The 16,256-nt window shown below is 35.3% G+C and overlaps 1 protein-coding gene across 1 annotated transcript in view; it reads left to right on the forward strand.

Annotated features, from left to right (window-relative positions):
* The window catches only part of DCDC1 (doublecortin domain containing 1), a 499,491-nt gene that overhangs the window by 283,851 nt on the left and 199,384 nt on the right, over positions 1–16,256 (forward strand). Inside the window, exons 18-20 of the mRNA XM_005578290.5 lie at positions 715–775; positions 14,249–14,380; positions 15,090–15,247. Coding sequence (XP_005578347.3) covers positions 715–775; positions 14,249–14,380; positions 15,090–15,247 — 351 coding nt within the window. The remainder of the gene's footprint in view (positions 1–714; positions 776–14,248; positions 14,381–15,089; positions 15,248–16,256) is intronic.

Here is a 16,256-nt window from a genome sequence, read left to right on the forward strand (position 1 = left end):
CCAGATCATATAGCACCTTACTTTAGAATAGAATAGAGCATTACCTGACACCTCTTATACTCAACCTTTGATGTTTCTGTCAAAACTCAAAGGCAGTAGGAAAAGTCTTGTTTAACATCTGTTATACTTAATTTAATTCATTTTTGTTCTATCTTTGTAAGATTTCTAAATATTAATGAATACATGATTAGTTAATTTAGGCATAATTAGCTTCATCACATTTTATTTTTTTCTTACTCAGACTTAGCTGAGAAAATACAATATTCCCTGACAAAATTCTCTAGCTGTTTCAGAATTAGGCACCTGAGGTTCCTAATTTTCCATGGTATCTTTTTTCTTACTATCCTCTTAATCTTTATACTTAATTAAGTTGCTTTCTTTGTCTCATAGAGGATCTTTTTTTTGTAGGCAGAACTTTCCATAATATTATGATTGATTGTATTTGTTCTCTAAAACTTTTCGATCACTGTTGCTACTGGTAACACACACACGCACACACATACCCAACTTAGGGTACCAGAGCATTGTAAGAGAGAAATTGGTTGTCTTAGGGAAGGCTTTAGCTGCTGATATAAAAGTGATGGTGGCAGAATCTTTGGTAGCATGTGGGCAGTCCTCCTGCCAGGCTATCTGGAAAATGATCATTTTATTTAAAACCTACAAGTGTTTCTGTGGAGAAAAGATGTCAATCTCTAAATTACATTTTCATTACAGACGTAGTGGAGATGAATCTCAGAAGTGGGTGTTTGGAACTGATGGTTGCATTTATTCAAAGGTAAGGACTTTGTAAGCCACAACTTTTATGCCCAAGTTTTTCTATTCCCAGATTCTTACAAAATGTACTGTGTATTGTTCAGAGCAAGAAATGCTTTTTCTGCATATATGACTTCACTCTGTACCTAGAAATTTAGAATTTAACTTAACTCCATAATTTCCTTTAACTTTTTTTTTTAATTTTAAAACACACGTTTTCTAAAGTCAAAAATAATTTTTCCTAATTCATTGCTATAATATGACCCAGCATTTTAGGGCATCAGTTTTCTTCTACATTGAAGTGAAGAATTTGGTACTACCATTGAACATGTCTAGACAGCCCAGCAATTCCCCTACTAGTCATATGCCAACAAATGATCATATGCTTACATATATTAAGGAAACAATATTTAATAAAATGTTAATAGCAATAGTAATTCTAGTAGCTTCAGAGTTGTGATTACTCAAATGGATGCCAGCAGTAGAAGGGATAAATAAATTGTATTATACACTGTGTATTCATTGGAATACTATATGGCAGGGTTGGCAAATGTTTTTCTGAAGAGCCAGACACTGAATATTTTGGGATTTATGGGCCATATAGTCTCTATCTCAACTTCTCCACCTTGCCTTTTTAGTGCAAAACAATCACAGAAAATATGTTAATGAATGGATATGTCTGCATTTCAATAAAACTTTATTTACAGAAACAGATCAAGGTCTATTTCTCATTTCTAAGATTTCATCAGAATGGCCTTTACTATCTATATTTCTACTAACATTCTCATTCCCAACCACTTGATTAATCTCTAAGAAGCTTTAGAGTTTCCCAAGGTGGCAGATGAGAGGCTTCTCCAGCATTCCTCACCCAGTTGGAAGAAGCAAAACAGTGTGTAGAGATTCACACTGTGAAGTTTTATCCAAGAAGGAAAACAGCTCAACAGACAAGCAAAAGAAAACTTGGATGCTGGGAAAGAGAAGGTGGTTAGGCAGCCTGCTTGGTGAGGTCTAGCTGAAAATGGCGAGTGAATCCCCAATATGGGAGAGGGAGAGTGAGTGTCTCTATGATCTACCCTCTCCCTGGGGAGCCATGTAATTCATGCAGTCCAGGCCACAGAAGAGCACCTTGAGCCTCCCAAGCCCTGGATTTCACACTGGGACACTGTGTGAGAAAGAATGACGCTGGAAAGTCTATCACCCGCTTTCCTAGACATGGACACCAATAAGAGGATCTGAAAAGCAATAGAGAAATCTGAATACAAATCCAGGATTGATGAGAAATGTATCAAGGACATATATATCTCCAAACAAACAGCAGTTGGGCATGGTGACTCATACCTGTAATTCTAGCCCTTTGGGAGGCCAAGGCAGGATTGCTTGAGCCCAGGAGTTTCAGGCCAGCATGGGCAACATGGCAAGATCCCATCTCTAAAAAATTTAAAAATTAGCCAGTCCTGGTGGTGCATGCCTGTGATCCCAGCTACTCAGGAGGCTGAGGTGGGAGAATTGCTTGAGCCCAGGAGGTCAAGGCTGCAGTGAGCTGTGTTCGGGCCATTGCACTCCAGACTGGGTAACAAAGTGAGATCTTGCCTCAAAATATAAAAATTAAATTAAATAAACAAACAGAACATCTGAAAATAAAATTTTCATTGAAAGAATTACAAAATACATTTGAGAGCTTCAACAATAGACTAGATCAAGCAGAAGAAAGAATCTCAGAACTTAAACACAGGTCTTTGGAATTAATCCAGTCAAACAAAAAATAAAAAAAGAAAGAAAAAAAAGACTAAAAAAGAATGAATGAGGCCGGGTGCAGTGGCTTATGCCTGTACTCCCAGCACTTTGGGAGGCTGAGGCAGGTGGATCACCTGAGGTTGGGAGTTTGAGACCAGCCTGGCCAACATGGAGAAACCCTGTCTCTACTAAAAATACAAAATTAGCCAGACGTGGTGGCACATGCCTGTAATCCCAGCTACTGGGGAGGCTGAGGCAGGAGAATCACTTGAACCCGGGAGGTGGAGATTGTGGTGAGTCAAGATCGTGCCATTGCACTCCAGCCTGGGCAACAAAAGTGAAACTCTGTCTCAAAAAAAAAAAAAAAAAAAAATGAATGGGCTAGGCATGGTGGTTCACACCTGTAATCCGAGAGTCCCCGACAGGGGACTAATGTCTAGAATTTACAAGGAACTCAGCAACAATATAAGCTAAAACAGATAACTCCATTAAAAAGTGGGCAAAGGACATGATAGACATTTTTCAAAAGAAGACATACAAACGGCCAACAAGGGTATAAAAAATGCTTAACATCACTAATCATCAGAAAAATGCAAAATTAAAATCAAAACAAGATACATGTTACACTAGTTAGAATGGCTGTTATGAAAAAGACAAAAATAACAGATATTAACTGGGATGCAAAGAAAAGGGATCACTCTTGGTGGAAATGCAAATTATTATAGTGCAACCTCTATGGGAAGCAGTATGGAGATTTCTCAAAGAACTTAAGATAGAACTATTATTTCATCCAACAATCCCACTACTGGATATCTACCCAAAGGAAGAGAAATCATTGTATCAAAAAGACACATGCACTCATATGTTTATCACACTACTATTCACAATAGCAAAGATATGGAATCAACCCAAGGTTCTATCGGTGAACAAATAGATAAAGAAAATGTGGTATATATACACAGTGGAATACCATTCAGCTGTTAAAAAGAATGAAATAATATATTTTGCTGCAACATGGATACAACTGACAGAGACCATTAAGTGATACAACTCAGAAAAAGAAAGACAAAAGCCATGTGTTCTCACTTATAGGTGGAAGCTAAATAATGTGTACACATGGACATAGAGTGTAGAATGATAGATATTGGAGACTCAGAAGGATTGGAGGATGGATAATGAGAAATTACTTAATGGATGCAATGTATATCATTCAAGTGATGGATGCACTAAAAGCCCAGACTTCACCACTATGCAATATAGCCATGTAACAAAATTGCACTTGTGCTCCTTAAATGTATACAAATAATAACAACAGCAACAACAACAATAATAATAATAATAAAGATTTAGGCTCTGTCTACAGCTCTTCACTTCAGAGTTGTCACCTGAATCACCCTTTATGATCCATTTATGGTAATATAGGCTTTGTCAGTCCTGCTCTTTCAAAGTCTCACAGCCTCTGTTCATTACCTAGTTCCAAAGCTGCTTCCACATTTGTAAGTATTTGTTATAACAACACCCTACTTCTGGGTATCAGTTTGTCTCATTTGTGCTACTGTAACAAAATGCCACAGACTGGGTAATTTATAAACAATATAAATTTATTTCTCACACTTCTGAAGACTGGGGAGTCCAAGACCAAAACGCCAATAAATTTGGTGTCTGGTGAGGGCTGCTGTCTGCCTTGTTGCTACATCTTCTGGAGGGGACAAGTGCCGTATTCTTCCATGGTAGAAGGGACAGAAAGGATTGAACAAACTCCCTTGAGCCCTTCTACAAAGGCCCTAATTCTATCCATGAGAGCTCTGCCATATGACTCAATCACTTCATAAAGGACCTACCTCTTAATACTATCATATTGGCAATTAAGTTTCAACATATGAATTTTGGGGGACACATTCAGACCACAGCAAATGACTTTTGTGTGGAGTGTCACCAGCTAAGCACTACCCTATGGACAGCTTCTCATAACTCCAAAGTCAGTTTACAATGAATCCTACTGGTGCCACCTCTCAGTGACTCCTTTGACATCCAGTGAGACATGGCTATGCCCTCTCTGATGTGAACTGGATCTCAGTCATGAGTCAGGCATCTTTCTGTACCTTCCATTTCCCCTATACCTGCCATTCTTATATTCTCTAGTGTTCTCTTTAACTATTACTAGCCACTCCAATCCCCTGTTACTAATGGTTTATGTTCAACTTTCCCTCTTTGAGTACTATGTAGTTTGTATCTCCTTACTGGACCCTGACTGATAAGCATGGTAATTTTATTCCTCTACTGTTCTAGAATTACATCACAACTTGCATCATTTTAGAAATTCAGAGTTTTATACAATTTAAATGTAAAAGTGTATTATAATAACATTTCCTTCCCTGAATAGTTATTTGTTGGTACACCAGCTAAAATTTCAACCCATTTATTAACCCAACCCAAACTATTTACCTCTAGTTCTGTTCATAGAAGGGAATTTGACACATCAATGAAATGTCAAAGCTTTTTAAGGATTATCTTTACTAACTTTGCTCAAGATTTCACTCCAACTTTCCTCTTACTCATCCCTCATACCATTTATAATCTTTACCATATTCCTGAGCCAGAGTGAGGCTCTAGGTGGATGAAGAAGGAGTCTTATACTTCTTGGTAAAAATTGAAAGTAGAATTTTTAGACAATACCAAAATCTCTCTCCAGCTGTTTGGCTTGTGCCTGCACATAATTATGAAACATACATGAACACAGTTGACTCATATTACCCAAGAACATAATTCCATCCTATCCAAATCTTGCTCTTTCCATCAACACACATAGAAGAGCAGAATCAAGTTTTAAGTGTACTTTCTCATTTTCTTTCCCCAACGTTAGGTGCCTACATATCCTCTGCTGCTCAGCTACTCTTTTTACCTTTCTTTTTCTCTCATTTTACAATTTTTAAATTGTTCCCAACAATACTATTGCTGATTATCAAATGATGCATACTTTTATGCTTCAAACACAAATTATTTTCAAGAAGGTTTTGTTTCTAAAACTTAATTCCCAAACACAATCACTGATGTTTTTACAATAGCTACTCTAAATTCCCAAAGCAAAACTATTTATTAATGAGGCATTTCATTCTTTTAGAGGTTTAGAAATTTTGATTAGCTCTAAATTTAGTCATATTCAAAACTATTTCCATCTAGTTAAGGATAAAATGGAGTATAATTTGATAATTATTTGCAGCTGGATCATAAATGGAGCTCATGTTATTTATTTTATAAAAAGGCAGAATTACTGCTTTAGGATATTAATAACTAATCTTGGCTCCAACACTTATTAGCCGTGTGGCCTTAGACAAGTCATTTAACCTTTTTAAGCTTCGAATTCTTCTTCTGGAAAATGGAACTATTAATACTAGCATTGTAAGTATTTGGCACAGATCCTCGCCTTTAACAGCAAATTGATAATTTGTAGCTAATAATGATAATAATAATGAACAAGCTTAAATATATTTATTCCTTTTTGTTGTATTGTTTTTACTTGGATAAGTCTTTTGTGTTGTTTGTTTTTAAAGTTAACTAATCCTCTATTCCTTTACAAAAGGTTACTAAAACTATATCACCTCCTTTATACAATTCATAGTTTCAGCTAAATTAAAGATTTAAACATGGAACCATAAAATAGAAGAAAAAGTGGATTAAACATCTAACCCAGTGTAGTAGTGAGTAGACATCTTCATAAGCACATCTTCATAAGTATGCAAACAAAGGGAGAATCCATAGAGGGAAAAACTAATTACTTGAGTACATAAAAATTTAAAAACTCCTAAATCTAAAATAATTAAGCAAAAATAAATAAGAGAATATGAAAAGTGGGGAAAATCTTTGCAACATGAACATCAGAGAATGAGATAATACTCAATATATAATAAACCTGATATAGGCATAGAAAACAATATATACTTCAATGCAAAAATGGGCAAAGGACTTTAAAAGGAAATACATGACAGGAGAAAAATTATAAGAGCCAAACTAAATAAAAATTTCAGACTCACTAGATATAAAATAACTGTAAAACAATGAGATGGTATTTTCTTTCATTTAACATTAGGAAGATGTAAAACTAGGAATATCCAATGTTGATAAAGATACAAGAAAACTAACACTCATTTTATGTATCAGTTATCTATTGCTTTATTTTTAAATTGTGTAACAAATTACTTCGAAGCATAGTAACTTAAAACAGCAAATATTTATTATCTCATAGTTTTAGTAGGTCAGGAACCTGGAGTGACTTACCTGGGTAGTTCTAACTCAAAGTTACTTATGAGACTAACTCAGGTTGCAAACATCTGAGGCTTGACTAAGGCTGGAAGTTCTGCTTCTAAGCATTCTTAACTTTGCTGTAGGCCAGAGGCATTAGTTCCTTTGCCATGTGGGCCTGCACAACATGAGCTAGACAACCAAAAGAGTGAGAGAGAACAAAAGAACAAAATGGAAACTGAAGTGCCCCTTATAACCTCATCTCGGAAGTGGCATCTACCACTTCTGCCAAATTATTTGGATCACATAGTGGAAGAGGAAATGCCCAAAAGGTAGGACCATGATGTGGCTGAATACTCTGCTAGCCATTACAGAAGCAAAGACCACAACTATAACAACAACAAAAATGCAGTAATGGGCTTTGCTTCCTGGAGTTGACAATATGGGAGGGGACTACACAAAGGTATGAATACAAGGAAGCAGGGAACTTTGGGGACCATCAAAGAGGGTGGCACAATATTTCTGCAGGTCAGTTTGACAACATTTATCAAAATCCTTACAAAAATGCATATTCCTTATGACTCAGAAATTTCACTTGTAGCAACTTACCCCAAGAAATTAATCAGTAGTATACACCAAAATATATCTTTAAGGATGTCCACCATAGTACTATTTAGAATGGTGAATATTGAAAACAGGTTAATACATCAACAGTGAGATTGTAGGAATATATTGTGGCATGTCTTTATTATGAATACCAAATGTTGGCATAACAAATAATGGAGAATAATTTATGATGATGAAGAAAAATCGTAATGTTGTTAATTGAGAAAAATTGGGTAAGAAAACAATATTTTATTTGTTTATTTACATTGTACCAAATAAATATGTATAGAGACAAAACTGGAAGTTTATATGTGAAATGGGTGGTGGAAGGATGGATAATTATTTTCTTCAGTTTTTTACTACATTTTCTAAGCTTTCTGTAAAAAGCATGTATAATAATAAGAAAAAAGAGACCCCCTTCAAAAATATGTGTGATCATTGTATTGACCAAGAGTAGGTAGAGTATCTGGAGTTTAAAATTCCAGGTGAAATTCTGCAGACTTGCCTGCCATACTTCCCTTGAAGACATAAGCACTTCTGCGGAGCCCCAAATTTAGGTGAAACATAGCCTTTCCAACAGACATGAAGGGAACACCTTGGGAGTGATGGAGACGATCCCCCAGCCCTATTATGGTGGGAAAAAAATCTCATAAATGGATGGGGTTCTGTTTAGCAACCAGAGAGTTACAGTTGCATCCTGAGAGTAAATTTGGTAAATGTGAAATTCCGATCATGTTCTTACTCAATCTTCAGTGGGAAAACTTCTCTGTTATGGAAGTTGAACTTACCCAAAGTCTCAAAGCCAGTAAATAGCATAGCTGGAATTTAAAACCAGGATAGGACTGTAGGTTGTGAATTAGTATGTACTATTTGAAGTTGTTGAAATGGGAATTATGTGATTAGAGATGTGTTTTGTTAAAATTTATCTTCTGGTGTAAAAAATGAGTTAGAATGTGAAGAATGCATTATCAGCCAAAGAGCTGATAGACTTAGAAAATAATAAGGGCTTAAGATATTAGAGGTCAGTTTAGGGTGATGCACTGGTGAAGTTGAAAGGAGGAAAAGTTGAAAGGAGGAAAAGTTGAAAGATTAGGTTGTTGACTTCCTAGAAGAAAAATTTGAGTTTCAGATTTTGGAGGAAAGAGTTGTCTGTACTGGTGGTCTGATGACTGAACCTGTGGATGCCTTGTTGGAGGTCAGGATCACCTGGTCTTAGAGTAGATAACACTGAATAACTGTGATATTAAAGTATTAGAGTAGATATTACCTGGGGAAGGAAGGGTTTAGGATGACTCCAAAGGGGAAGTTCCAGGAAAATTTGTAAATGTCTCCAAATGCATGATGGGAGGATGAATAATAGCTCTGGTCACTTTGTGTTATTTATGTATGTCTGCCACCTTTGCCAAACTTTCAACTCCAGGAAGCAAAGCCCATTACTGCATTTTTGTCATTGTTGTACTTTTGGTCTCTGCTTCTGCAGTGTCTAGCAGAATGTTCAGCCACATCATGGCCCTACCTTTTGGGCACTTCCTCTTCCATTTCACTGGATATATTATATGTTGAAGTTTCCCATATTCCAGGTACATCATCTTTCTAGTATTAGGGGAATGTACCTCAGAAATGAACTTACATAAAATGTCTTTACTTCTATTAGAGGATGAAACAAACATAAGATGAAGCTACCATAATAATATAAGGGATTTACAATTGCCAGAATTTGAGCCGTACTGCTGTTATAGTCTTGAAATGTGTCTACTGTTTGTTTTGCTTTTTATAAGTTGATTCTTTTAATATTCTGATACTATGGAACATATTTGGTATTGTTTTCTCTCATATTGAAAACATAGTGGTCTTTGGGCTGAATTTGGGCTTTGATGTTTTTAGCAGAACCAATATGAAACAATCTACTTCTCCATTACCCATCACATTATTTTCAGTTGAATTGTCTTAAATGTACTTAAGACAATAAGAACTGACTTAAGAAAACAAAAAGTAGCATAATGCAATAAAGATGAATAAGATTAAAGGTACAATGTAAATCCTAATTTTTTTAGATTAAACTTCTTTTTGCTAATGTTTTGGATTAGCTTAATGATTCAAAAATCTCTTTCCAAAATTATCTGAATAGTATGTGCAATAATATAACTATTTTCAATTCTTTTTTAAGTATTAATTTTTATAAAAATAATATGTGATAAAAATTAATATTAGAAAAAATACATTAATGAGAAGTAAAGTCTCTTCTTCTCAAACTTTATTCCCATTTCCCAGAGTTATTCACTAACAGCATGCTTTTTGTATATTCCCCCAAATTATTACACATATATTTGCATGTGTAAAATGGTTCTCATTTAAATAATAAAAGGGATACATGTTAGTTTTGAAAAACATCTCCAATAATTCAGAACGGAATAAAATGATAAGCAAAAGTAGCTCTTGAACTATTCCTCCAATATTATTGTTGATAGTGTATCATTCTTGATTAGAGACACATACCCACCCCCAGACAAAACTATACATATTACTTTGTGATATACTTTTTCCCACTTGATAAGATATGTATTGTGGCCATCTTTTCATACTGACATCCACATCTATGCTGTCTTTTAAAATTTTCCTGGTGATGTACATTTAGTTAAATATTAGCAATGCTGCAATGGACATCTTTGTAATATGTATATATTTGTTAAGTCAAAGGGAATACACATTTAAATTTTTACACATTTAATGCTTATGGTGATAGATATTCCAATTACACTGATTTGATCATTGCACATTATATACAGGTATCAAAATATCACATGTGCCCCCAAAATACATACAACTAATATATGTCAGGACATAAAAAGAAAAATAATTGCATTGTTAATACACTCATTGATTAATTCAACAAAGATTTGGTTTATTATGCTTTTAATTTGCATTAAAAAATCTCTTCTTGACATTTTCTGGATCCCTTTTCTCTTCTTTTTCTTTGCTTGTTTAAAGCTATACTTTATATACTGTTTTAATTGAAAAATTTCTTACATTAAAATAGATTTCTTGAAAATTCACCTATTTAAAGTTTAGGTGTTTAATGTTTTTCAGTATATTCACAGAGCTGTGCATCTGTCACCACAATCTAATTTTAAAATGTTTTTGTTCTCCTTAAAATACATCTTGGACTTCACATCTATTCCTCCACCTCTGTCTGCCCCCCTCCCCATCCTTTATAGGTTTGCCCATTGTGGGCATTTCATATAAATGGACTCATATAATATATGGCCTACTGTGTTTGATTTTTTTTCACTTAGCATAATGTTTTCTGAATTAATTCACATTGTAGCATGCTTTAGTAGTTCATTTCTTTTTGTTGCCAAATAATATTCCATTGTATGGAAACATCATACTTTTAATACATGTATCAGTTAATGGCATTTTATTTGTTTCCACTATTTTGGCTACTTTGAATAATGCTGCTATGAACATTGGTATGGAAGTTTTTGTGTGTATGTATGTTTTCATTTTTCATAGGTATATAACTAGGAGTGGAATTGCTGGGCCATATGAAAACTCCACATTTAACATCTTGAGGACTAGCCAAGCTGTTTCCCCTTCACGTTCTTGCCAACTCTTGTTATTCTCTGTCATTTTGATTTTGTTATTCTTTGTCATCCTAGTGGGTAAAAAGTATTATCTTATTGAGGTTTTGATTTGTATTTTTCTGATCACTAGTGATGTTGATTATCTTTTCTTAGCAAATTGTTTATCTTATTTGGAGAAATGTCTACTCAGATCCTTTACTTGTATTTTCATTGGATTATTTGTCTTTTCATTAGTGAGTATAAGAGTTCTTTATATATTCCAGATACACATCCCTTATCTGACATATAATCTGAAAATATTTTGTCTCATTCTGTAGGTTTTTTTTTTTTTTACTTTCTTCACAGCATTGTTTGTAACACAATTTTTTAGTAGTACAATTTATTTTTCTTTTGCCACTTGTGCTTTTGTTGGAACCCCTTACATTAAAATAAGACTTTATTTTTTAGAGCAGTTTTAGATTCACAGCAAAATTAAGCATAAAGTAAGACAGTTCCCATATATCCTTTACCTCCACAAATGCACATCCTCCCCTAGTATCTTCATCTTGCACCAGAGTGGTACATTTGTTATAATTGGTGAACCTATACTGACACATCATTACCAAAGTCTACAGTTTACATTAGGGCTCACTTTTGGTGCTGCACATTCTATGGGTTTGAACTAATGTAAAATGACATGTAACCACCATTATAGTATTATACAGAATAGTTTAACAGCCCTAAAAACCCTCTGTGCTCCACCTATTCAGTCCTCACTGGCAACCACTGATCTTTTTACTGTCTCCATAGTTGTAGCCTTTTCAGATTGACTCTTGCACTTAGTAATATGCATTTAAGGGTTTGGAATGCCTCACATTTTAAACATGCATTTTTACATTACATCTTCTAACAAAGTTTAAAGTTATTTAGTATCTATTTTTCCAGAACAATGTAAGGACCTTAGTGCCATTTATCTGCTGAACACTCCCTCATGATTTTTGTTTTTTAGAATTACTCCACACTTTAAAAAGTGCAGTAAGGAGTTTATATTATAATTGAAGGAACATATTTAGGCTTGACAGACTATTAATCAAGCTGGATGACACTGATGTGTTGCGGGAAGTCAGAGACCCCAAACAGAGGGACCAGCTGGAGCCACGGCAGAGGAACATGAATTGTGAAAATTTCATGGACATTTATCAGCTCCCAAATAATACTTTTATAATTTCTTATGCCTGTCTTTACTTTAATCTCTTAATCCTGTTTTCTTCATAAGCTGAGGATGTACGTCACCTCAGGACCACTGTGATAATTGTGTTAACTGTACAAATTGATTGTAAAACATGTGTGTTCGAACAATATGAAATCAGTGCACCTTGAAAAAGAACAGAATAACAGCGATTTTTAGGGAACAAGGGAAGACAACCATAAGGTCTGACTGCCTGCGGGGTTGGGCAAAAAGAGCCATATTTTTCTTCTTGCAGAGAGCCTATAAATGGATGTGCAAGTAGGAGAGATATCGATAAATTCTTTTCCTAACAAGGAATATTAATATTAACACCCTGGGAAAGGAATGCATTCCTTGGGGGAGGTGTGTAAATGGCTGCTGTGGGAGTGTCTGTCCTATGCAGTTGAGATAAGGACTAAAATATGCCCTGGTCTCCTGCAGTACCCTCAGGCTTATTAGGGTAGGGAAAAACTCTGCCCTGGTAAATTTGTGGTCAGACTGGTTATCTGCTCTCAAACCCTGTTGTCTGTTGTTTAAGATGTTTATCAAGACAATATGTGCACAGCTGGACATAGACCCTTATCAGTAGTTCTGCTTTGCCTTTGTCCTGTTCCCTCAGAAGCATGTGATCTTTGTTCTGCTTTTTGCCCTTTGAAGCATGTGATCTTTGCACCTACTCGCTGTTTTACACCCCCTCCCCTTTTGAAGCCTTAATAAAAAACTTGCTGGTTTGAGCCTCAGGTGGGCATCACAGTCCTACTGATATGTGATGTCACCCCCGGCGGCCCAGCTGTAGAATTCCTGTCTTTGTACTCTTTCTCTTTATTTCTTAGCCAGCTGACACTTATGGAAAATAGAAAGAACCTACATTGAAATATTGGGGATGGATTCCCTTGATACTGAAGCATGTTGCTTAAATTCCCTGTGTCTGCTTCCTCATCTTTAAAATGGGCACAATAATAGTACCGATTGCAAAGTGCTGTTGCAAGGATTAAAATGCAAATTTGTTGTTATGTAGGAAGTTAATTCCATGCAAGGGTAGCCTCCAAGTGTATTACTTGGTAAGCTAGGCTAGAGCTCATGGTACACAAAAGTGCACAGAACAAATTAAAATATTCACATCATGACATATTAAATCAATTTAAAACATAAAACAAAATGCAAAGGAAGAGAGATGGGCCAGATTAACATAATCAAAATATTACAAAAGTGGGTTGAAGGGTCATATTAGCCTGAATCTGGTATACAGTATTTACATATCTCCCCTTTATGCTACATTACTCTTTCCTGCTGCTAGTGTAGTTACAAGAACCAGAATGAAAACTTGACCTGGGAGCCCAACAAATAAAAGATGCCTGGGCCAATGACACACACTTGTTCCATGAGGGCTGTGTGTGAGTCACTTGACCAGTAGCTGTGCTCCCCAGTTAGCCTGATGAGCAGTGATGGATTTTATCCTTCATAAGATCCCAAATGAGAGCCAGCAATGGGTGGCTAATTAAAGACCTCATGATTATCTTGAGCCTCATGTGCTTCATTTGTATTTAGTATATCATAAATATTTTTTGCTTTGTTGGTTATTTAGTGAGTCATGAATATTAAATGTCTATTTTGTCTTTTGAGCCTTTTCTATGTTCATAGACATTTGCTCTACTTTGTGTCTGACATTTCTCAGGTTACTATCTTATATATGCTTAATGCAGCTATTTCATTCATTCAATTTGTTTTCTTGTCTTCTAGAGCAGAATCGAATACTTCCAAACAATACAGCAACTACACAATTACATATATGTGTTGTGTATACAATAATACCTTGTATATAGAAATAACTCAATAAATTTAGCTATTATTATTAATGTATAAGATTGTTTTACTGTTTTAATCTTATCTAAGCCAAAAATTAGCTATCTAGCTAAACTTAATCAGATTAAACAATTATTTAGAAATGTTAATATTAAAGTCATTTCACTTGATTTTGTTATGAAGTTGAGAATAAAGTACAAAGTTTATTAGCCAGACCTTTCTATTTTTAATCTAGTTTATCCTCCCCTCTTTCCAGTTGGATGGATTTTTGGCTACTGTTTATAAGGCTGATACTACTTGTTATTTTTTTCCTTTCTTACAGGCTTATCCTCAGTTTGTTCTGACCTACCTAGAGGAGCTAAATGCACAAATAGATGTGACCCAGACAGAGAATCACATTCACTATGGTGCCTGGACCACAGCTCATCAGGAACATGGCAGAAACTTAGAAGAGGTCAGTGTAGTGAGCCAGAGGCAAGACAGACATAGCTCTCTAAAATGTATTTTGAAAAGAGAGGCCTGGCGCGGTGGCTCACGCCTGTAATCCCAGCACTTTGGGAGGCCGAGGCGGGTGGATCACGAGGTCGGGAGATCGAGACCATCCTGGCTAACACGGTGAAACCCCGTCTCTACTAAAAACACACACAAAAAAATTAGCCGGGCGAGGTGGCGGGCGCCTGTAGTCCCAACTACTCGGAGGCTGAGGCAGGAGAATGGAGTGAACCCGGGAGGCGGAGCTTGCAGTGAGCCGAGATCGCGCCACTGCATTCCAGCCTGGGAGACAAAGTGAGACTCCGTCTCAAAAAAAAAAAAAAAAGAAAAGAGAAAAAATGTTCGAGTTGTTTTTGGGAGGCAAGCACAAATTAATAATAATTAATAATAATTAATGTTATGGATAGTTTAAACTAATACACATAATATAGTATCTATATGCACATTTATATTTATATAAACATATATGTTTATATAAACATTGTATTAAACAGATGGCGATAACCTTTTTTCTTAGGATTGCCTTTTTTTGGCCACGTACAAAAGACTTATGTGTTGTAGAAACACTGAAGGAACCATGAAAACTGCAGTGTTATATTTTTGGTATGTACAGTTTAGATATTTCCACTCAATGAAAATTAGCTACTTTATTCCTATATTTCATTTATTAGGTTCTGCAAGAAAGTGCCAGCAACCCTGGTCTGAAGCAACTGCCAGAACCCTCGGACACCCATTTAATGCCAGAAGGTTCTCTTGAGGAGATAGGGCAGCTAACAGTAGCACTGGTGAGGAAACTGGAAGAGAAACATCCTAAGGCTTCTGCTCAGAGGTAAGGTACTGACAGAACTGAGCTTTATTGCTCAATGACATTCGATGTTTTCCTTCAGTTTCATGTAAGATTGATTTCTTGAAGATTATTGAAATATCTCAAAAGCCCGTTGGCTTTCAAGCGTAGTAGTTTTTGGGTCATATTTGATGAAGAAAGGTGACATTTATGTGTATTTTGTTGAAGATTGATGTACTGTGTGTTATTGTTTATTATTATACTTAGGATGGGTTGCTGTCCTGGGATTTCACTAAAATACTCTGAAATAACTGTCATTAACACAATTAAGCTAAGGCACTACAGACCATATATCCAATTGTTAAAATACCAAGATATGTTGAAGAAGACTATTCCATGGGCAATCCTTTTTATTTTTCATGAGAATATTATATTTGGACTCAAGGTTAAGTGCACAAAAGATGGTCTTAACCAGTGATAACAAATCAACCCTGTTTCCCTTCCTAGAATAAAAATAACATCATAGATATTGCTAACCAATTGAAAAATTATCCTTGGTTAAGAAATGGAAACAGTTTCTCTGATCTTCTTTATTTAATTGGAAACTAAAGTTCATTATTATTATTTTGTTGGGGTTGATGTTGCAAATCATAAACTGACTTTATAAATTGTAATTTTAATCTAAAACTGTTTGAAATTACTGTTGACTGAAATACTCTTAAAGGAGTAATATAGTTCTTACCATATTCACTAAAGTTTAAGGAAATTCCTAAATTTATTTTATTTCATTAATTAATTTATTTATTGTAAAAATGGGGTCTAGCTATATTGCCCAGGCTGGTCTTGAACTCCTGACCTCAAGCAGTCCTCCCACTTTGCTCTCCCAAAGTGGTGGGATTATCAGCATGAGCCATCACACTCAGCCTTCCTAAATTTAAATACATGAACTATAGATAGAAATGTCACTTGCATGAAAAGAGACAAAAAACTTTTATTTCAATTAAAAGCTATTTTATATTACTAAATTACATATTCCACCTGGAATTTTGACAGG

Source organism: Macaca fascicularis, chromosome 14 (assembly GCF_037993035.2).
Source record: "Macaca fascicularis isolate 582-1 chromosome 14, T2T-MFA8v1.1".
NCBI classification, from domain to species: Eukaryota; Metazoa; Chordata; class Mammalia; order Primates; family Cercopithecidae; genus Macaca; species Macaca fascicularis.